This window comes from Ambystoma mexicanum, chromosome 13 (genome assembly GCF_040938575.1).
Source record: "Ambystoma mexicanum isolate Mex_15411 chromosome 13, UKY_AmexF1_1, whole genome shotgun sequence".
NCBI lineage: Eukaryota > Metazoa > Chordata > Amphibia > Caudata > Ambystomatidae > Ambystoma > Ambystoma mexicanum.
The window spans coordinates 801,531,032-801,552,750 of NC_090938.1; the positions used below are offsets into that span (position 1 = coordinate 801,531,032).

General features: G+C 46.5%; 1 protein-coding gene across 1 annotated transcript in view; it reads left to right on the plus strand.

Moving 5' to 3' along the window:
• The first annotated feature begins 1,458 nt into the window (after positions 1–1,458).
• LOC138520697 (serine/arginine repetitive matrix protein 5-like) overlaps positions 1,459–21,719 on the plus strand; it is a 224,436-nt gene continuing 204,175 nt past the window's right edge. The window contains exon 1 of the mRNA XM_069632962.1: positions 1,459–5,054. Coding sequence (XP_069489063.1) covers positions 1,663–4,458 — 2,796 coding nt within the window. The 5' untranslated portion in view covers positions 1,459–1,662 and the 3' untranslated portion in view covers positions 4,459–5,054. The remainder of the gene's footprint in view (positions 5,055–21,719) is intronic.

Below are 21,719 nucleotides of genomic sequence, written 5' to 3' on the forward strand. Positions count from 1 at the left end.
GCCGCTTTGAATGCCAGTGGCGTGATGGGGGCCTGGGCTGCTCATTTTGGCTGTGGCGCAGGTGTGGTCGCAGGAGAAATGGCACTGGTGCAGCGAGCTGGATTGTGGGATTTGTACAGTACCTTAGTGTCACTGTGCCTGGCTGCAGCGTCCTTTCTGATGCCTCGGTCAGGCTTTGAGGCAACTACTGTTGATTGGTCTGTTGGTGGATCGGTGGTCTGTCTCTCGTGCCCCTACTGCAGGGAAATGGCTGCAGGCTGCGTGTAGTTCTCAGCAATGTTGTTTGTCCCTCCTTGAGGGATTTCCTCAGGAAACGCTGGAGCGCTGGGAAGTGGGTGGAGGGTGGGATAGCTGTGCTTCCCTCCTGGAGTCCATGCTGGCAGGACAGTGCTGGAGCTGTTTCCAGCATGGCGGGGTCACCCTGGAGCGGTCTTTGTTTTTCTTTTTTTTTTCCTCAAGTGGGTTCGCTGGAGTGCTGCTGAGCACCGTCGGGTGGGGGCACCCTGTGGAGGAAGGACGTCAGAGCGTGGGCAGGATCGCCACGGACAGAGGGGGCCCAGTGGGATCACCGGCCCAGAGCAGCAGGAGCAGATGCTGGTGCACAAGTAGAGATCCTCGTTGCCAGTTGTTATCCTTTCTTTAATAAGGACACGACACTGGTTATGTGAGGGAGACGTTTACTTTATTAACCTTCTGCCCCTGCATAAAAGTAGGAACTAACTCCTCTAGGAAAACCCTGATTCCTCCCTTTCTTCCCTTTTACCGCCTGCCTTAAAGGCACAGAGGCTCACAACATGTACAAGTTGATAAAGGAGATTTGTGCATAATAGGAGACTCTGGTCTTGACATAGCATTGTTCAATAAACTACTTAACAGTCACACTAGTGATTCTGACAATGATCACCCATTCTTTTCCCAAAATCAGGACTGGGATATTACATTAAAATAAAGGAGGACAGAGGGCTTAATTCAGGGTCAGTCCAAACAAAACCGGGCCATCTAGTCACCCTAAAGGCCTAGAAGGAGTAAGGATGTATCAGGGGGACGTTCCCTGAATAGGTAGAATTGATGTTTATTTTAGTGGGCAGGTTAAAGAGGCACTCGAGGATGCACTGGGCAGATCTCATATTAACAACATTGCATACATTTTAATTTCCATGCCTGTAGTTTGGCACCGGAGAGGCGGTTGGTGGGGGGGAGTGGTTTCCGTCGCCGATTCCATTTACACCTGCGGTAGGTAGCGGGGGTGAGGTTTGTCCCTCCGTTTCATGTATTTTCATCCATTTCATGTTTCATCTGTAAGGCGGTGTAAAAATAAGCTGCGTAAGCTGCAGGATGTGAATAAAATGCCCCGCCTCAGTGCCGTCAAGAGGCCGCTCCGTCTTCTTGGTATCGCCCACCTTTGGATTACGTCACGGAATCCTCACAGAGGTATCGACAGCGGAGTGAGTGGTGTGCCGTCACCTGTCTCCCCCTTGTCCCCGGGCCCGGAGAACATCAGCGTGTTCGAGCGGCGGCACTCCGCAACTCCAAAACCCACCGGGCCCACCCACTATTGTTTCCTCTAGCCGTTTATTTCCCTTCCCGCCTTTTCTTTCCCGTTTATTTCCCTTCCCGCCTTTTCTTTCCCGCGCGCGCCTCCGCCGCCTGCCGGTGGCGTCCATGGTGTTTTCTGGCAACACTGTGCCTCGTGAGCCCCCTGCCGGCAGCTCGCCAGAAGCCAGCTCTGCGGATGACTCGTGCTCCGAGGGCTCCGCAGGCTCCGCCGTCGACTCGGATGACTTCTGCTCGGACGGTTCCAGCGCGTCCTCCAGCGCCTACCTGGGACATGCCGGCCTCTGGTGCGCGTCGGAGAGCGACGCCGCCTCGCCCGGCACCTCAGGCGACAACAGCTACACGTGCGTGTGCTCGCGAACCCGCCCCCCGAACTCGAGTTGCTCAGAAAAGTCCGGCCACCCTACTTTCTCCCCATTGGACACGTGTTCAGACAGCGGCCTTCCAGAAAACACCTGCTCGAACCAAGAGCCCCCAGAAAGACCATACCAAGTTTGCAGCTCCCGTGTAGTAGCAGAAAATGCCGCCCCTGCAGATATTTCCACAGATAATGCCAGCAACTGTGATCGTTCAGAAATATATGGCCACCCTTCATATATCGCCTGTCAAAAGAGCAGCCAGTCCAGTATTGCCCCCGAAAGTATCTGCCCCTCATATACCACCTCAGCAAAGTCCAGCCGCACCAGCATCACAGACCAAACTACCCACCCATCCATTATTTCATCAGCAAAAAACAGAAGAGCTAAGAAGTCCAAAGGGAAAACTCAGCACGTTTCTATTTCAGAAAATCCACAGAACGCTAGTGTAGGAGATAATCGCCCCTCTCCTATCTCCTCAGTGATATCTTCAAAGAGTAAACACCCCTCTAAAACCCCAATAATTACAAAGAAGTCTAGGAGTGCACCAGGACGTAATTCGCCCCCCAAAAGAGCCTCTAGAAGTACATCACCATCTAAAGCAACTCCAAAAAGCAAAGCAGCCTTGAGAAGCCTTTTTCAAAGTACACCACCGCCTGACCACGGAAGTCCACCGGTGTCAAAATCGGACAAAAAAAGTAAAGCATCCTCAAGAAGACCTTCAAAAAGTCCACCACGTTCAAAAAGTAAAGCAGCCTTAAGAAGACCTTCAAAAAGTCCACCACGCTCAAAAAGTAAAGCAGCCTCAAGAAGACCTTCAAAAAGTCCACCACGTTCAAAAAGTAAAGCAGCCTCTAAAAGACCTTCAAAAAGTCCACCACGTTCAAAAAGTAAAGCAGCCTCTAAAAGACCTTCAAAAAGTCCACCACCTTCAAAAACTAAAGCAGCCTCAGGGCGTACACAACATTTGAAAAGCACAGCAAAACGTAAAACTGCCCTTAAAAGCCCTACTGGAAGTACAAAGCACAGTAAGAGTACCACAGGAAGTCCAAAGCGTACTAATGCCTTCTGGCAGCGCAAACACTCTAAAACCAGAGATGACGAGCCAGCCGTAAAGCAAACCACAGAAGATGCACATCAATCTGATATCACCTCGCAAAGTTCTACACCTAAAAGCTCCCCAGATAGAAATCAGCGTTTTAGCTCCCTAAAGAAACGTTGGTCTCGTGGGCTTTCTCCAAAAAAACACCCTTCAGATATCTCCTTAAGGAAAAGTGTTTCCCCTAAAGCAGAAAATATAGCTTCATTTGCGGCCACTTCCGAAAATTCGTACCTCTCTGCTTCCTCAGCAGTCATTGTCACTGATCCACAGTCTAATGAAATCTCAGAATCATCAGGTTCTTCTGATGTATGTGCAGGAAATCAAGTGCCTTCTCGAGCCCCAGACAGTATATCTGCCTGTTGTCCCTCTTCAGGGAATATTTGCTCACCTTCAATCTCACCAGGGATTACTTTCCCCTCCAATATTATACCTGGAATGATATACACTTCAAATATGTATTCAGAGTGTCAAAGCTCACCTAGTATTTCTCCTGGAGTTAATTGTCCCTCTAAAAAAATCACAGGAATTGTCTGTCCATCTGACATCACTCCAGGTATTCCGTGTCCCTCTAATTTTTCTTCGGAGATGAGCTTCAGATCTGGTGTTTCAATGTGCAAGGCCTGCCCTCGTGATAGCTCGTCAGCGGATCAATATATGTGCCTGAGCAATGTCCCCCCTGCCAGAAACTTCTGTCATCAAGAGAGTTCGGCATGGATTACCTCCCCCTCTGCCATCACTCCATGGGCAACATGCCCATACCTCTCCACAGGGAAAGTGTGCACTGATATCATTCCCTCCAATACCTGTCACGTTGACAACTCAGCAGGGATTGCCTGCTCACCGAACACACCCTGTGACATGGCCTGTCCATTGAAGAATAACTTTCCATCTAACAGCTCCTCAAAGTCTACCTACCCCATTCCTTCCACAGGGAGCCCCTTCTCCCACACTGTTTCTCAAAGGAATACATGTCACTGTGTTGTTCCTCCATCTGCAGCCTGTACCTGTGCTTTCTCCTCCAGGAACATCTGCCCCAATGCTCCCTCATGTAATTCCCACCCTTGTGCTCCATCGCCAAGGAGTACCTGCCCTCACATTTTCTCTACTGGGTCTTCTTCTTGTGCTCCATCATCAGGAGACAGATGCCCACAAGTACCCTTATCAGAGAATAGTTGCTCCACACAAGCTGCTCACACGAGATATGCATGTCCACATGCAACCTCAGCAAGGAATCCTTGCCACACCCATCGCCCACGTGCAATGGCTGGCTGCTCCCTCCCAATTTCCTCAGACAGTGTATACCCCCATGGATGCACTTTAAGACGTTTCTACAATTGTGCTTCCCCTACAGGGAACACCCTCCCTGGTGATTACTCTGAAGGTAATGCCTGTTCATTTACAATCGCCCCAGGAATGGTGTGCTCATTCACTATTCCCAGGTCCTAAATAGCCAAATACCTCTCTAACTTGATTACTAATTGCGTGCATCTTTCCTCTCCATGCAAGCACTGCAGGAAACATGCACTTGCTCCCTAATTTTCCTCTCTGCTTCTCAATCCCCTTTTTCACTTTCTCCCACCCATTGCAAACTCTGGACTTCATTCTGCTGCCGACATGTTATTGTGGATTACCATCCCACTTGATACCTTCTCATAGATTACATGTGTTTCTCCACTGTCTCTAAGGATGATCTACTTCTCATATACCCTTGGATTATTTGACTTTGAGCTGTGATAAAGCATTTCTTTACGTCTGCTGTGTCAGCACAGATCATCCGCCCCTCTGCTACTTCAAAATACATGACCTGTCCCATTTTCTCTCATTTGTCACCCATGATTACCTGTCCGTTTATTTTGACCAAGGGTGTCATTATTGCGCTCCTGCTCCCTTCACCACCATTTCAGATGACCTTGACGTGTGCGACTTCCAAACCAGTGAAGTGTAAATGATACTCTTCTCGCAAAGTCAGCTCTAGTCTTGTCTGCAACCCCTTGGTCGGGATCACTACTTCAGAAATCACAGATATTAAAAACTGAGCAACGGTAAGTGGTCAGAAAATATGTAGAAGTAGATGGGGGTACGCTGGATCCTCTGTATGGATGCATCTGTGGGGGCTTGCCTTATCCATTCAGCAGAGATGGATTTAGATTGGACAGATACTTTCTTATGTAGTGAGTTGATTTGGCATAAGTGTTTGAATTACTCTTTGTAAACTATCCACTTTAGCAATCCTTAAATGTAAGGCTGGCAAATAACATGTTGAAATCTTCTTTTGCTATTATTTATTTATTTATTGTGCATTTGTAAGGTGCTTATACATCTCAAGTAAATTGTGTTTCAAAGCGCACACAGGGCAACAGGGAGGGCACATGGGAATGAAACAAATGTAGCAATAAAAGATAGAGGCTGTCCTACTAGGCCTTGTGAGCATTCAGAATGTGCAAGTGCAGATAGAGGGAGGGAAGAGGAAGTGGGAGGGGGTATGTGCTAGGTGTATCAAGAGGGAAGTGCTAGGGAGTGAGCAGCTGTAAGTGCATAGGTGGAGTGGTCAGCTGTCAATAAATAAGTAATTGCAGGCCTGTGGTGACATAGGCCAGTGGGGGCCAAGGCAAAGTGCTGGGAGTGGTTGAGGCTGTAGGCGATTTGGTGTGGGAAGCCAGGACCCTGGAGGACACATAAGGGCCTTGATCACCAATCTCAGCAACTTTGGGATTTAGCAGAGGAGGGAGGAACGGAAGAAAGAGGTGAAAAGTAGAGTTTTGAGGAGCTTCCGGAAATTTGAGGAGATCTGGCTCAAGAGGAAGTGGGAGGCTGTTCCAAAGTAGGGAGCCTGCTGAGGAAAGAGATCGGCCACCAGCCCGCTGTTTAGCAAAGCGCTTAACACACAAAGAGTTGGTGCCGGAGGAACGTAAAATTCTGGAGGGAGAGTATTTAGTGAGAGCAAGTTGTAGATAGCCTGGTCCCTGGCCCCAGAGAGCCTTGTGGATGATGCAGAAGCATTTGAATTTCATTATTGCAGCGACCGGGTGCCAGTGGAGAGTTTTTAGGGCTGGAGAGATGCGGTCCCTGGGCTTGAGGCCAAGGACATGTCATGCAGCCCTATTCTGGATTAGCTGGAGGGGTCGTAACGAAGAAGAGGGTAGATTCAGGAAGACACTATTGCAGTAGTGTAGCCTAGAGAGAACCAGAGCTCTAGAGACATTGAGCTTCTGGGGGAAGTGAGGAAAGGGAGAATTCCTTTGAGGAGGTGGAGATGAAAGTGGGGCCTCTTGGCAAGGTGTTGAATGTCTGGGATGAAGGAAAGAGAGGAGTCGAAGATGACACCACTGTTTCTGGCTTCAGATGAAGGAGAATGGGGAGAGCCCATAGAAGATGGCCGGATTGAGGGCCTGAAAGAGGGAGCAGGAGTCCCAATCTTAATGATCTCAGTATTGCTTCCGTTGAGGCAGAGATCATTGGAAGTACACCAGGACTGGATGGCAGCTAGGCAGTCAGGAATGAAGGAGGCCGTAAGAAGAGGATCAGAGTGAAGTTTAAGAAGAGTTGTGTGTTATCTGCATAACAATGGAAATTTGGGGAAAAGGTGGAAATGAGGTGTGCAAGCAGAGCAAGGTAGTTAAAGAGCCAGGGAGAAAGGTTGGAGCCCTGAGGGACGCCGCATGTGGAGATAGAGTTGGGTGAGGAGAAAGAGCCCCGATAACCTGGGACGGATGGTCAGTGAGGAAGGAGGTCAGCCAGTCCAGTGTTTTGTGAGGATGGACATGGAATGGTTGACCGTATGAAATGCAGAGGAGAGATCAATTAGAATGAGAATAGCTGGAGAGTTGTAGTCAAGAGATGTGAGCAATTTCTCACGGGTGTTCAGAAGAGCAGTTAACGGAATCCAGATTGATGGTCATGGAGGCAACCAGAAAGTTCAGTGTGCTAGGTCAGTTGGGGAAGACCAGATTCTCCAAGAGTTTCCCAGGGAAGGGGGTGATAGAAATGGGGCAGTAGTTGGCTGGACAAGACCGGTCTGCAGAAGGTTTTTTCAAGAGGGACGCACAATGAAGTGATTGAGGGAGGAGGGGTAATATCCAGTAGCAAAAGAGTGGTTGCAGAAATCGGCGAGTGCAGGGGCAAGCGAGCCAATGTTTTCCTTAATGGTTCTGGAGAAGGGGGGAACCTGTTTGGGGGAGACCTTAATGGAGTAGACAGCTCTGGTGAGCTCCTCAGGTGTGATAGAAGAGAAGGAGGAGAAAAGGGCAGAGGGAGGATGGGAGGCCCTAGGAGGAAAGTGGCTGGGGCAAGGGGATGAGGAGAGGGAGGCAGGATGTCCTCAGTTTTTGCAGTGAAGTGTGTGGCCAGTGCTTTGCAACGGGACTGGGAGGGAATGGGTGAAGAGGAGACACACTCATAGCAGTACCAATGAGTACAGCTGGATTCTCCAAAGGGACCGAAATCAGAAATTAGATGTAGAAAACCTATAAGGCCTGATTCAGAGTTTGGCGGTAGTGGAAAAAGAACAGGTAATTGCCATTACTGTTTGCTTTACCACTCCATCAAATTCTGAGTTTTTTTTCCAAACATCTTATTTCTGGCTCTTTGTGTGTTGAGGTAAACACCTCCAGCGCAAGAACAGTACCTGATGAAATAATTACCACATGGAGTAAATAGCAGACACCAGTCTTATGGGACTCCAAAATCGTGAGTAACAGAAAGGTCTGGATAACTTGGAATCATGCAGTACTTTCTGTTTGCCTACTATTTACCATGTGTTGTAACAGTAAAAGGGTCTGGCGTTATTACCAGAGATGATACCACCAACTTCTTAATCAGGCCCATAGTCTTGATTGCATAACAACAAGGTGATGGCCGTAAGGTACATCTTGCCGCCCATGGACCGTAGACTAGAAAGTCACACATAGGTATCAATCATTTTGCTGCAGAAGTAGCAGTGAAGAGGGGGGTAGAGAATAGGAGGAGTGGCCAGAGGCAACGCTGGCCTTCATAAATTTATGTAGCCGACTTATAATTATTTTTTAAACAAGTGTTTGCTATCAGTTATTTGACTACAGATGACTTGTGTCAGAATCCGATTAGATACTGCTGCAATACAGAAAAACAACACCCTCCCTGTCACAACCACAATAGACCTTCACGTTGTTCCAGGCTATGAATAGATGCTGCATTAGTGCTAAGAGATGAGCAATTAAGAAGTCAGGTGCTAGGTATATTTTTCTAAAGTCCAACTAGAGTTAGACTTCATAAGACTTATCTCTTGGTATTAGGGACCCAACTCTTAATATAGGCCTGTACTGCACAAGTCGGTAGAGTGGCTGAGCAGCCAGGCTTATCTTAAGAGGGAGTTATGTGAGCAGTAGAGCAGTACAAAGAAATCCGTTCCTACAGAGATCCACAGAAACACTCACTTAAAGTTATATTAGAATATATTTATTTATATATACACAAGGCACACAGGCAAATCTAAAATGCAGCAACTACCAATAAGATTCACTTAGAAAAGGAATAAGACTATAAAAGGAACAATAATGCAGGTGAGTAATATATCAAGCACACAGAGTGACTTCAGTTAAGGTCAGTAAAATCACTTATATGTATCACCTTTGCAAAATTCAGTGTAAGGGGAAGTAAATGTTAGACAAAACACAGTTAGCAACTGGTAATTAACAATGTAAACTCTTCAAGAGGGATTTAGGCAGTCTGTTTCCTAACTAAAAAAGTGTTCAGAATTCAAGTTTAGGGAGGAACCAGCATTGCCAAAGCCAGAAGGATCAAGAAGATGGACCCCACTTAAAGTTATATTAAAATATATTTATTTATATATACACAAGGCACACAAGCACATATAAAATGCAGCAACTACCAATAACATTTGAAAGTGAACCCCAACTTATAGGGGCATCCCTTAAATATTTTGGGGTACCCCCTCATCACCCTCAAATCAGAGTAAATGCACCCCTCTAGGGAATTAAAAGCCATGAGTCTATCTTGCAAGTGATAACAAGACTTTAATCTTTACAGATCATGAGGATTGGGGGAAATCCAACCAGCATTTTGTCCTCCATGGCTGGCTCCCAAGTCCTGAAGACTGGTGCTGGGCCTGGGGCTTAAATACTCTTGACTTGGTCACTGGATACTAGCAGAGCTCCTCCAAAACTGTTCTTCTTGCCATACAAGGGATGCTGCAGAGTCTCCAGTGTTGCATGGCCAGGTTCCGTTTGGGACAAGCTAGATACCATAATGCTGCATATGCAGGAATACTTTGTCGCTTTTGTTTAGCATAATTTACTATGTAATAACCATTCATACATAAACACATCTTCCCTCCATTATCTCAACACTTATTCAATAAAATGATATTTGATCTAGTAAAAAAGTTGTTTTCCCATAGTATTCTGCTGTGCATTGAATCTTTTTTAGTCTCCATTGGCTTGTGATTGACAGGAACAGCTGCTGAGTTACCTCGTGCTCTCTACAAGCCTTAGCCTCAGTGATGCAACACCGCATGAGCTCTGCGATCCATTCTTAGCGCAAGCCACATTCCTTTTTGGCAGAGAGCCTGCTCTTTACCGTGCTCTGAGAAAACTAAATACAATGTAACATTATTACAAATTCATTCAACATAGTTATTTGCATCTTATAGTTCCATCCAACTATCATTATTTAATGACTGGCCACGCCTCTGTGTGATTATTGTTGCATGAAAAAAAGCTTTCAGTGCTATAGTGCTTAGAAGTCTTGCCTCATTTTAAAGCGCTTGAGGAGTGCAGGAAGGCACTAGCTGAAGCGCTAGCTCCTCCCCAACATTCCCCGCTTCCGTTACTTCTACAGTAACAAACTCATCGCCACCCGACATATCTTACAACCCCAGAAATGTTAGTTTGAGTTTCGCTGTTTATTGTATGGCAAGGTGTTTTAGATCCCCACATTGATACCATCATCTTTGCACTATTAGGGACTATAGGAACACATCATCGGAGACCCCATTGGCATGTGCAGAAGAGAACCAAGATCACAGGAACCAGTATTTTTACTGCTGCCCCCAGCCATGACAGGACCCAATCAAAGGCAAGCAATAGCCAGTCTGTGTTCTGAACTCTACCTTCTTTCTTCATTTGAACACCTAGATTGTGCACCGCCTTGATGACGTAGGATAGTGACCTATTCTCAGCATCCTCCAGGGGTAGAAAAGTGCAGCAGCTGCTTGTACCCCAGGAGCCAAAAAAGATGAAAAAGAAAGTCTCGGCTGAACTAAAAAGTCATTACTTGTCAGGTATTCCTCTGAGCAGTGCGGAAACAGTCTTTTGAGACAGTTTGAGCTTTTCTTTGTTCCCTGCCGTCGAGATCGTCCTTTTTCTGGCAGCATACCAAATTCTTGTGTGATCTGCAAGCTTCTTTCTGCTTCTTTAGGTGCTAGTGTGACTGTTGGCACCTCAACAGGCATTTCTTCTCCCTTCAGGCGTTCATCCAGGATTACTAGTAGCACTGAGTGCAGGGTGGCCAGTGAACACTTGCCCCTCCAAGATGGTAGGAGTTGCAGGTAGGCTTGTTGGCCACAAACCCAGTAGTAATCCATCACTGCTGCTGTACTTTTCATCATACCAGGGATCACAAAAGTGTGGTTGCACTGTATGTTTGCACCACCAGGAACTGTTCCTTCATTGCTAAAACAAAGTTGAACATGTTTGGCCCTGTCTATTCGCACTGGTTTCTTCATTGTTGCAATCCGTGTCAGGCTTGGGATGTGTTGGGACCATATTTGCGCAAAGTCTCTATTTGGGATATTGCTTCTCCACTGTACTCGGATCAACCCATCTGCCATGCACATCATTGTGGTGCCCTGCCATTTGTCATTGTCATTTGAGTAACCTCCCAAATATGGTCCTTGTAGACACTGGCGGTATTTCGTGTTGTCATTGCATAAGGCTGGATCTAGATCAATGCTCCTCAACTGCACACTATGTGCCTGGAATGTGTCCTTTATCCCCTATAGTGCAAGATGTACCAAGCATTGTGCCTCTGTAATTGGGACTGGATGTGGAACTAAAAACCTTAGGAGCCCCTAATGCGTGCGGGATAAGTGCACACATTTAACAGCTTTCTTTGATTATATTCCTTCCTGCAATGCGCATATCAGAGTGCCAGCTATTTAATGTTTCTACATTCTGGACATCAGAAATAGTGTCAAAGCCCAACCCCTTATATAAATCATAAGTCATTCATACTTCCCATTTCATTAGTCTAAGTAAACTTGTAGGGGTGGCCAGCAAAAAGTGAGACATTTTTAATTTCCTTTTTTATAGACATATTATCATTGTGTTCCCAACTGTCCTCCCCCCCCCGGCCTCTTTTATATGGCCACCCCATATAACAAACATCCCTTCATTCACACCAACAACCACAACCAGTGTCATACAAAACAACATAGCACTACTACATTTCTAGACTAAATAACATCTTTATTTATCATTATCCCTACATAACAGAGAGGTCGGTCAGCCATCTTTGCTTATTCCTGAAGAGGAGAAAAAAGGTTATCAAGAAAGAGAAAGAGGAAAAGAAAGAGAAAGAGAGAGAGTTAGAGAAGAGGGAGAGAGAAGAGGGGGAGAGAAGAGGGGGAGAGGAGAGGGAGAGAGGAGAGAGAGAGAGGGAGAGAGAAAGTGAGAGACAGAGATAGTGAGAGAGGGGGAGAGAGCGAGAGAAGGGAGGGAGAGAGAGAGGAAAAGAGGGAGTACCCTTTTCCACCAGGGCCGACCGGATCCTGGACCTTCAAAAAAAAATAGAAAACAAAAAAAATAATAAATCAAATAACAATTGACAAAAGAAAAAAAGAAAAAAGCATGTGTGTGCCACTGCACACCACCCTGGCATGGATCCTCAGAAATGTCTCTTCTATGGCTATGCCCTTATTAAACTTTGCCTTGTCTCAGGTGCTCTTAGGACACCCGAGAGATGCACCCAATATCTAACTCCTTCATACGGACGGCGAGAGGAGTACAGAACACCACCTCATCTGGACCTTTAAACATGGGGCTGATCAGTTCCCCAGATAATAATGGTTCAGTTTTAATATGGGCAATGCTGTGTATGGAACTATGGTCTTGCTTTCTACAGGGGTGGTCACTATTTCCCCACCCCCTTTACCGCACACTACTACCGCCTCTGTGTGCTTCCATCCCGTCCCCTGGTCAATTATTTATGACCCATCAACATATAATATGTCTCCTTCCGTCAATGCATGAGCCGTTCATCAGAGTGGGAAAATAAATGAAACTCCTGTAAATAATCTGGAATTGCTAAAACAGCTTAAGTCCTCAAACTGTCTAGTCTGGTCATTTTGTCAGTCCATTAAAATGTACTTTTAAGTCCTCTGTCCTTCCCTGAGACTTTGTAACAGTAGCCTTGTGTAGACTGTGTAGTCTAGGATCCATGCCCTACAATAATAACATAAGCCCAAAAAACTGCTACATTTCCTTCACAGTACTGGGCCTAGGGGTAGTGTGTACTGCCGCCGCCTTATCTGATATTTTTTTTCCCATTACAAAAATGAGTTGTCCCAAGTATAGTCCCTCCAGTTGGCAGTATTATAGCTTCTTCTTATCTGCCTTGTTCCCTTTGTGAGCCAGCAATGCCAATAATGCAACACAATCCCTCCTGCACTGATGTTCATTTTCACTGCATCCCAACCGATCATCCACATACTGGATGATTTGTGCTAAGCACCTTACTTCAATGTAATCTTGTACTGGGGTCACAGCTCTCAGTAACCCAACATTGTGTGGATTAACAGTCCATACTTGTGCTGGCACATATTGCATGTCCCCCTCAAAAAATAAAAACATCTGAGTTACCACTGCCATTAGGGGACACTGTGCCTCCCTATGCTGCACCATGATATCACAGGGGATGCAGATTCCCAAAACAATCTCCCCATTTTGTTCACTGTTCTCAAATAACTCCTTATTTGTCATTTCCTTTAAATACACCGTCAGGTCTATACATAATATTGTGCACCACTCGCACTCGTCCTGGTCTTTTCCAATTAGGACTGCTCTTTAGACTGATACTACTAGTCCTTATAAATTTAATGACAATATTGTCCCTGCCACCATCTCGGGTGGCACCATGGGTCGGAAAATAAAATCTGTAGGTACTCGCCAACACTTTGTCACAATTTTAGGCGCTGCATTTACTAATACCTTTCCTACCATAGAAAATTAAATATATCTAAGACCACAGGAACTTCCTGTTCATGGACTACTGACTCCCTTGCATTTGCATTGATTATTACCTTTGCTTGAGTTACACACATCCCTGGAATGCAACACACTACCCCTTGATCTGTGACTGATACATTTCTATTTAGTTTACTGAGCAGATCCCTACCCAACAAGTTCACTGGGGAACTCTCTGAATATACCAAAGGCTCGTACTACCTCCCCTCCGACTTTTATATCCAGCTCCTCAGTCTATGGAACTATAGAAATAGCCCCAGAGAATCCCTACATGTCAAGAGTCTTTATCTGATAATGGAAAGTTCCCCTCCATGATGCACGATTTGGCTGTACCTGAATCTACCATAAATATTAATTGCCTGTTTCCTATTTCCTCTTCCACCAAGAGCTCCTCTTCAGGGTGTTCGGTTATCAATAGGATTGGACATGCAAGTGCTTTCTGTGGGCTGTCCTAATCAGAATATGTATCTATCCTGGGGAATGAAAAAGGGCCGCCCGTCATTGTAACTTCTTGGAATGGGGCGCCTTTTCCCCCTGCCATTCTGTTAAACTGTGTTCCCTCACCCTACTGTAGTTGTTGCCCTTGCCTGTGTTTGTGCCCTCCCTGACTTATACGTGTAAAAATGAATAAAACAGACACTCCCTGGACAGGGAATAAGGCACAAAAGAGCAGGCTGCAAGAGTTCAAGGAAAAGTTTATCTAGATCTCTGAGAGCGCTCTGAACACATCAAGGTTACAACACATCTATATAAGCACATTGACATATCTAACATATGATGCTACGTTGGACCCGGATTGGTCAGCCAGGGTGGTATCTTAGGTGTGGGCATCATCTCTTCCTCCGGGTTGGTTGCTTGGTTGGCGGGAGGATTGACGTCAGACATCTGTGCTCCGGATGGGTGAAGGTCAGGTCGCTGTGAAACACGGTGGTCACTATCTAAGCTAAGAAAATACATTCTAAATAATACATGCACAAAATAATGGTGATCAAAAGACCCTCAGTAGTTTATCATGTCATTGTACAAATCGCACAGGTATCTATATCATGCATAACATTTGGGTTATACAGGTCACAGGTTTACGGGTCTTGACCACTATAAATACTCTCATTGAACTGTGGGGTTAGTCTCACAAGAATCTCAGGTATGTGGTGTTTGTTAGTATTGGGCACGATATACTGCAGCAGGGGTCTAATGTTAGTTGGGAGTCTGTTGGGTGGGCTTCATAGCATGGTCAGCCATCTGGCACATGAAAGGAATATCTTGCAGGGACACAGGGTTAGAATGGCAATAAGTTTCAACTGGCGAGGGTAAGAGGGCAAGGACACTTTGGTGGAGATGGACGAGTTATGTGCTATGTTGATTCACATGCAGGACAGTGATCTCAGAGGAAAAGAGATGTGTTACATTTATTATTTGTTGCCAGCATCTCCGGCTTCAGCGTGAGAATGGAGCTGCAGAGTTTTCCAGTCAGAGTGGGAACTAGGGTGGGGGCCATGTGCTCCGAGCTGCTGCGGTGGGGAAAGGGAGAGAGGCATTTTGTACTATCGCAGTGAGGCCTGGTCACCAAGATGGAGTGGAAAGGGGGTACAAAAAATGGATGCCCCGTGCCCTGCTCAGTGGTCCCATCTACGCGAATGTAACCCAGAGTTAACATTGCATAAGGGCGAGGGGCGTACCCATCACTGGAGGCACTTGGTCCGAGTTTTGTACTGAGAAGTGATGGCAGAGAGGGGCCCATTGGCCCCACGCTCCCACACATTCCCCCCTTTTGTTACATCTAAAGTAACAAATATTTGTATTTTTTATTCTTTTCATTCTCCCTTCGGTAGTACTCAGCCTCCTCCACAGCCTCGTCCCACGCGGGGGTGCCTTTTATTGGCATCCACGCTCTGCATACACTTCTTAAGCTATTTCCTCTTCTGGCATATTTGTCTGGTGTACACATTAAGTAAATTCCTCCATCCCCATCTAGATCCACCCATACCTCTTGGTACCATTGCAACTCCCTTTCTCCGTTCTTTTATCGTTGTATGATGCAAATTATCAACTATATCCCCATATACCCTGTAAATTGCCGTCATCCTGTATTGTGGTGTAGTGTACTCCCCTGTTTGCATTTGTGCATCTATCATGGTAGCTACTGTTGTCGGTCGGCCCATTGCTACCATCATCATAGCTGAGGTTGGCATACTTTTCTCACAACACCGTAGTCCCAGTTGGCACACACATCTTTTCTTTAGTTCATATTCTGACAATAGTTAATACGCTGGAGCTTCTGTTATCATTAGTTGGGGCGCTGTGGATGGTTCAGCCGATTGCCCTGCTGCCGATATGCCAGCCGATTGCTCTGCCGACCCTTGGATATGGCTCTCTGGTATTACCATCAGGGCTGTGTGGAGGGTGGCTAGAGCACAAGTTCCTTTCCACGATGCGGGGAGGTGCAGGTAAGCTTGTTTGCCGCAAATCCAGTACATATCCATTAGTTTAGCAGTGCCTTTCTTCATGTCAGGTATGATTACCGTTTTGTTACAATTCCTTGTCTCCCCCATGTTCACTCTTCCTTCCCCATGGATACACAGTTCATGTGGCACTTCTTTTTGTATTTTGATGGGTTTTTCTAATGCTGTGACCCACGTTAGCTTTGTGACATGTTGCGACCAGATGGGGTCACATACCTCCTTTATCCATTGGAAAGTGTCATTGGATAGGCCTCGAAGTGCTTCTGCTTTGCATTCGATAGTTTCTTCGTGCCACTTATTTTCTGCATATCGCGTCCCCTTGATGACAAGAAATGGTTCTTTGGGGCAAATTACTCCTTGGCGTCTGCTTGTGCTCGGTCTCTCATTTTCCAGTTTTTTCAATGTGACGGCGTGCGCTTGGAACGTGCTCTTTATTCTGCATAAAACCAGATGAATTAAACATTGGGCCTCCGACAAGGGCACTTCCTGCGGTACTATCATTTTCGGTGTCCCTGATGCATGCGGAATGAGTGAACAGACGTAGCAGCTTTCATTTGTTGCTTGCTTCGCCGTGCCACTCATGTCGGAATACCATTTGTTTGATTGATCAGGGTGGCGGGGATCTTCTATTTCGTCTAACCCCAGGTCATGATAAATGTCGTATTTTTTCCCTCCCTCCCCCCTTTTTCTCCTCCTTCTCCCTTCCTTGTTATTGTTTTTCACCTTTTTGTAATGTATTGGAAACATTCCAGCCCAGGTTGCATCATTGTTATTCAATATGGCATGTGTATCATCATCAGTAGCGGCAATGTTGCGTGAGGTAGGGCGTATGGTTGTCTGTGAACGAGTACTAGTGTTAGTTAAATCATTTGGCCAATAATAATCTCCATCATATTCGTTATATCCATAAGCATTGCTCATATTTATATTCAGACGTAACAATGATACACTTGTTGATCCTACAGTGGTGTGTTCTGAAGGTTGCATCACATCTGTATCGTTGATGTTAATCTCATGTGATTCTTTCCATATAGTCTGTTACTCACCGGTGGGATGAGTGCGAGGAACCAGGAAGCATCCAAACCCAGAATTTTGCTTGAAGGAGCTTAAGTAGGGCCTCTACCTAAGCCTCCTCTCTGCGAGGGAAAATAGACCTTCAAAATGATATGACCACTTGCTGTAGTTAACCAGACAAGGGGACTGATCACCCAGAAGGGCGGAGAGAATTCGTACCGCCACGAACCAGGCTGAAAAGAAAAGAACAACAAGTAAGTAATACAAAAGGTAACGGTTGTCCCTTATAAGCCTTACTAACTGAGGAGTACCTGGGTTCTTGTTTTCCTCCCCCCGTAGGATAGATGAAGGAATTAACCCGGGAATCACCTAAGAGCAGGACAAGATTTAGTATCTAACTGGTTTAAATAATTACACAAACAAAAAGGTGGGTAGGATCTTACCAGTGGGAATTGACTTAGTACTTGAAATGTTAGAACACAACGACAGGGAGAAAATAAGAAAAAGGTAAGGTTAGTAGGGTTCTACTACCCGGGCGGCACGAGGGTCGCGCTAGATTCGGGATGGTGCACTGCTGCAGAGCGTCCTGAAAATGCACAAACCCAATGTTCCGTTTAACACCAAAAGTCTTCCCACTGATGGAAAAAGATTAAGGACGATGACAGTCGGGATGGTATTTCCAGGTGAATGGGTTTTAAGGAGGTAAATTCTGGCAGGATACAGAGCAACCAATCGGAATGATGACTCTTGAGACAGGTAGGTCAAAAACAGGCAAGGTCTGGTACACTTGCTGACAGGAACTATAACAGAACGTGGAGAAGAGGAGTCCAGGAGGAAAGCAGGATTTTCGGTACACGGGAAGGCAGATCAGAAGGTGAGGGAATTCCAAATAGAAGGTCCAATAAACAATCCGAGTCGAAAACCGTAAGAACCACAAGCACATAGCAATCGAAGAAGGAACTTCTAATTACCGGTAGTAGCTGTAAACAGAAGCAGCGTCTTGGCCGTCTCCGGGAACTAAATAATGGAGAAAGGCGGGGCTAGCCAATGTGAGGCTCTTCCGGTGAACTACCGTACGGAAGCAGGTTTCCTGGGGGGTGTAGTCTCCGAGCCGCTAACTTCCACGGCAACTTCCATCGTGCATAAAACGACGCGGTTTGATGCCGAATCCTTTTGGGGAGCGCTATAAATTTCCTACTGCCTCTGGTAGTAGATTTGGAAACCCGAAGCGCCAGCGGCGTAAGTGACCGGGTTTTGCTGATAGCCGGGGATGAACGCCGACTCATAACAGTATCCTCCCCCAAAGGCGGCGGCAACCCCCTGCGGGCATGGAAGCGGCGCAGAAGAACAGGCGAGTGGATATTGCCCAAGGGCTCCCAAGACCTGTCCTCAGGCCCGTATCCCTTCCAGTCGACCAAATAAAAGGGTCGACCCCTACGGAGTTGAAAGTCCAAAATATCAGCCACTTCATATTCATCCTCGCCATCCACGCGAACAGCACAAGGCCGAGTTGGAAGACGCGTGGTAAGAAGGCATGGTTTGATGAGGCTGACGTGAAATACGGGATGTATCTTCCATGAAGGCGGCAAAGAAAGACGCATTGCCACTGGATTTAACACCTCCGTAATGGAGAAAGGACCCACAAACTTTGGTAGAAGCATACGTTTGCCCGGAATACGTAGATTACGTGTAGACAGCCAGACTTTTGAGCCTACTTTGTATTCTGGAGCGGTAAGCCGATGTCGATCAGCGTACTTTTTAGCCCTCTCCTGTGCAAGTAGAAGGTGGGATCGAACTTCCCTACGGACTGAATCCAGGTCCCGTACACAAGCCTGAGCAGCCGGGTTGTCAATGGGGAGCGCCGGGTCTAAAGGCAATGAACGTGGATGGAAACCATATAAGGCAAAAAACGGCGATACCCCTGAGGCACAATGTACCGAGTTATTGTAGGCGAACTCGGCAGGAGCAAGCGTTTTTAGCCAGGTAGACTGGAATTGGAGACATAAACATCGGAGGAATTGTTCCAGTGTGGCGTTTGTCCTCTCAGTCTGTCCATCGGTTTGTGGATGGTAGGCAGAACTGAAACGATCATCGATGTTTAGTGAAGAAGTCAAAGCCCTCCAAAAGCGGGACGTAAACTGAGGACCACGGTCCGATACAATGATAGAGGGAAGTCCAAAGAAACGAAAGACATGTTTGAGAAACAATGAAGCCAGGACAGGGGCCGAAGGCAAGCCAGCACAAGGGATGAACAAAGCCATCTTGGAGAAGTAATCAATAATAACCCAAACGGTATCATAACCGTCGAGAGGAGGTAGGTCCACGATGAAGTCCATGGAAACCATGTACCAAGGTTTATGCGGTACTGGAAGGGGATGCAAAAGACCTACAGGTTTGGATCTAGAAACCTTGCATTGGGCACACACTGAGCAAGACTTCGCATAGTCGATGACATCCCTAGACATCGAAGGCCACCAGGCCCAACGGCGTAATGACTCCAACGTCTTTTGCTGTCCTGGATGGGCTGCCATCAATGAATCGTGTGACCAAGTTAAAGCTCGAAGTCGTGCTTCACCAGGAGGAATGAAGAGACGACCCTGGATATAAGGCAGATCCTGAACAATGTCGAGATTCAACGATTCGCATTCCTCCTTGTTTGAGGTCACCCAAGATGATATAAGGGCACGGAGCGAAGGTTGAGGAGTGCAAGCACAAACCACCCTTTCAGGCAACAACAAGGGACGATCAGATTTAGAAATACAAGAACTGTGAGGTAATCTTGACAGAGCGTCGGCACATGCATTGAGGCGAGCCGGTCGATATGTGATGACAAAGTTGAACTGGGAGAAGAAAAGATGCCAACGAGCTTGTCGGGCTGTAAGGCATTTCATGGATTTGAATGCAAGGAGACTGCGGTGATCTGAATAAACAACAACCTGGTGACGGGCCCCCAACAGATGATGACGCCATTCCGCAAAGGCATCCCTGATAGCTAACAATTCACGCTCTGTGATGGGATAATTGCGTTCATACGGGGTCAATTTCCTGGAAAAATATGCCACAGGATGGATTTCTCCCGAATCAGGACACTCCTGCGACAGAACCGCCCCAATAGCTGAACCGGAGGCGTCCGCCTCTACAAAGAAAGGGAGGAGAGGGTCCGGGTGTTGCAGTACCGGGGCCGTCGAAAAGGCGGTCTTCAGGATTTCAAAGGCTTGTTGTGCCTCAGGATTCCAAGCAAATGTTTTTTTGGAGCTGGTGAGTGCCGTTAAAGGAGAAGAGATCGACGAAAATGAATGGATGAAACGTCGATAGAAGTTGGAAAACCCCAAGAAAGACTGAAGTGCCTTGACTGATGTAGGAACGGGCCATTCCAGAATCGCTTTGACTTTAGATTGACTCATACGAATGCCACGATTGGTCAAGTCATAGCCAAGGAACTCAACCTCCGGAGAATTAAATACACATTTCTCTGCCTTGACGTACAGGTGGTTCTCCCTTAACCTCTGTAACACAAGACGCACGTGTATAAGGTGTTCCTTCATGGAGGATGAGTAAATGAGAATATCATCTAGATAAACTACAACAAATTGATCCAGATAATCATGGAAAATGTCATTCATGAAAGCCTGAAAGGTGGCCGGGGCATTGCAGAGTCCAAATGGCATTACTAAGTATTCGAACAGACCGTAACGTGTCTTGAAGGCAGTTTTCCACTCGTCCCCGGCTCTAATCCGGACGAGATTATAGGCCCCCCTGAGGTCAAGTTTAGTAAATACCACTGATGAACCAAGTTGATCCAGAAGCACTGATATCAACGGAAGAGGATATTGATTTTTAACTGTAATAGCATTCAATGCCCTGTAATCTATACAAGGGCGCAGGTCCCCCTCCTTTTTAGGGACAAAAAACAACGGTGATGCAGCCGGGGACTTTGAGGTTCGAATAAAGCCTGTGGCCAGGGCTTTATCGATATATTCTTTCAATACCTTGTCTTCTGGTATAGTAAGTGAATAGACCCTTCCGGTTGGTATTTTGGTCCCTGGTATTAGATCTATCGGGCAGTCGTAGGGCCTATGAGGCGGCAATCGATCTGCCCTACCCTTGTCGAACACGTCCCGAAAGGATTCGTATTCAAGGGGAATACCTGTACTAGGATCCCGAATAATGGCGCCTATGAGAGACACGGAAGCCACAAGAGCCTGGCAAGAAGAATCAGGGCAGACATATGTGTCCAGAAAGCAGTTCTCATTGCACTCCGGAGAAGGAAAACGAACACTCTTCTTTACCCAATCAATAGCAGGATTGTGGTGTTGTAACCACGGAATTCCCAATATGACTTGATATTGCGGAGCTTTGATTAGATCAAACGAGATTGATTCTACATGACCATCTTCGGTTTTCATGCTAACAAGAGTGGTGTTTTGTGTGACCAAACCGGATACCAAGGTTGTGCCGTCCACAGTATGGACCCTCTCAGGTTGAGCCTTTGGTAGAAATGAGACATGGTTCTTTGTAGCATAGTCGAAATCCATATAATTCCCTGTAGCTCCTGAGTCTATAATAGCCAAAGAGGAAAATGTGGCGTCATCGGCAGTGGTGAAGGACACAGGTAGACTAACAGGGGCGGATAAGGTACTCTGTGAGCCCAAAGAAGACACTCCCGGCGTAGGGACTCTATCTACCGCCGGGATTTGGCGTTTCCCGCCTTTTTAACTGGTCTTTTAGGACAATCTTTCAGATGGTGTTCCGAAGACCCACAATACATGCATAAGTTATGCGAACGTCTGTATTCCCGTTGTGCCTGAGTCAAGGGACCCCTCACGGCCCCTATCTGCATGGGTTCGGGATTCGAAACAGAAGGAGGAGCTAAATCTGCCGGAGTGGGTGTAGGGATGGCTGTTTTACGTTCTCCTCTTCTTTCAGACCTTCTAGCATCTATTTGTAAGACTAAGTCTAACAATTCACCAAAAGAGGTTGGGACAACCGGTAC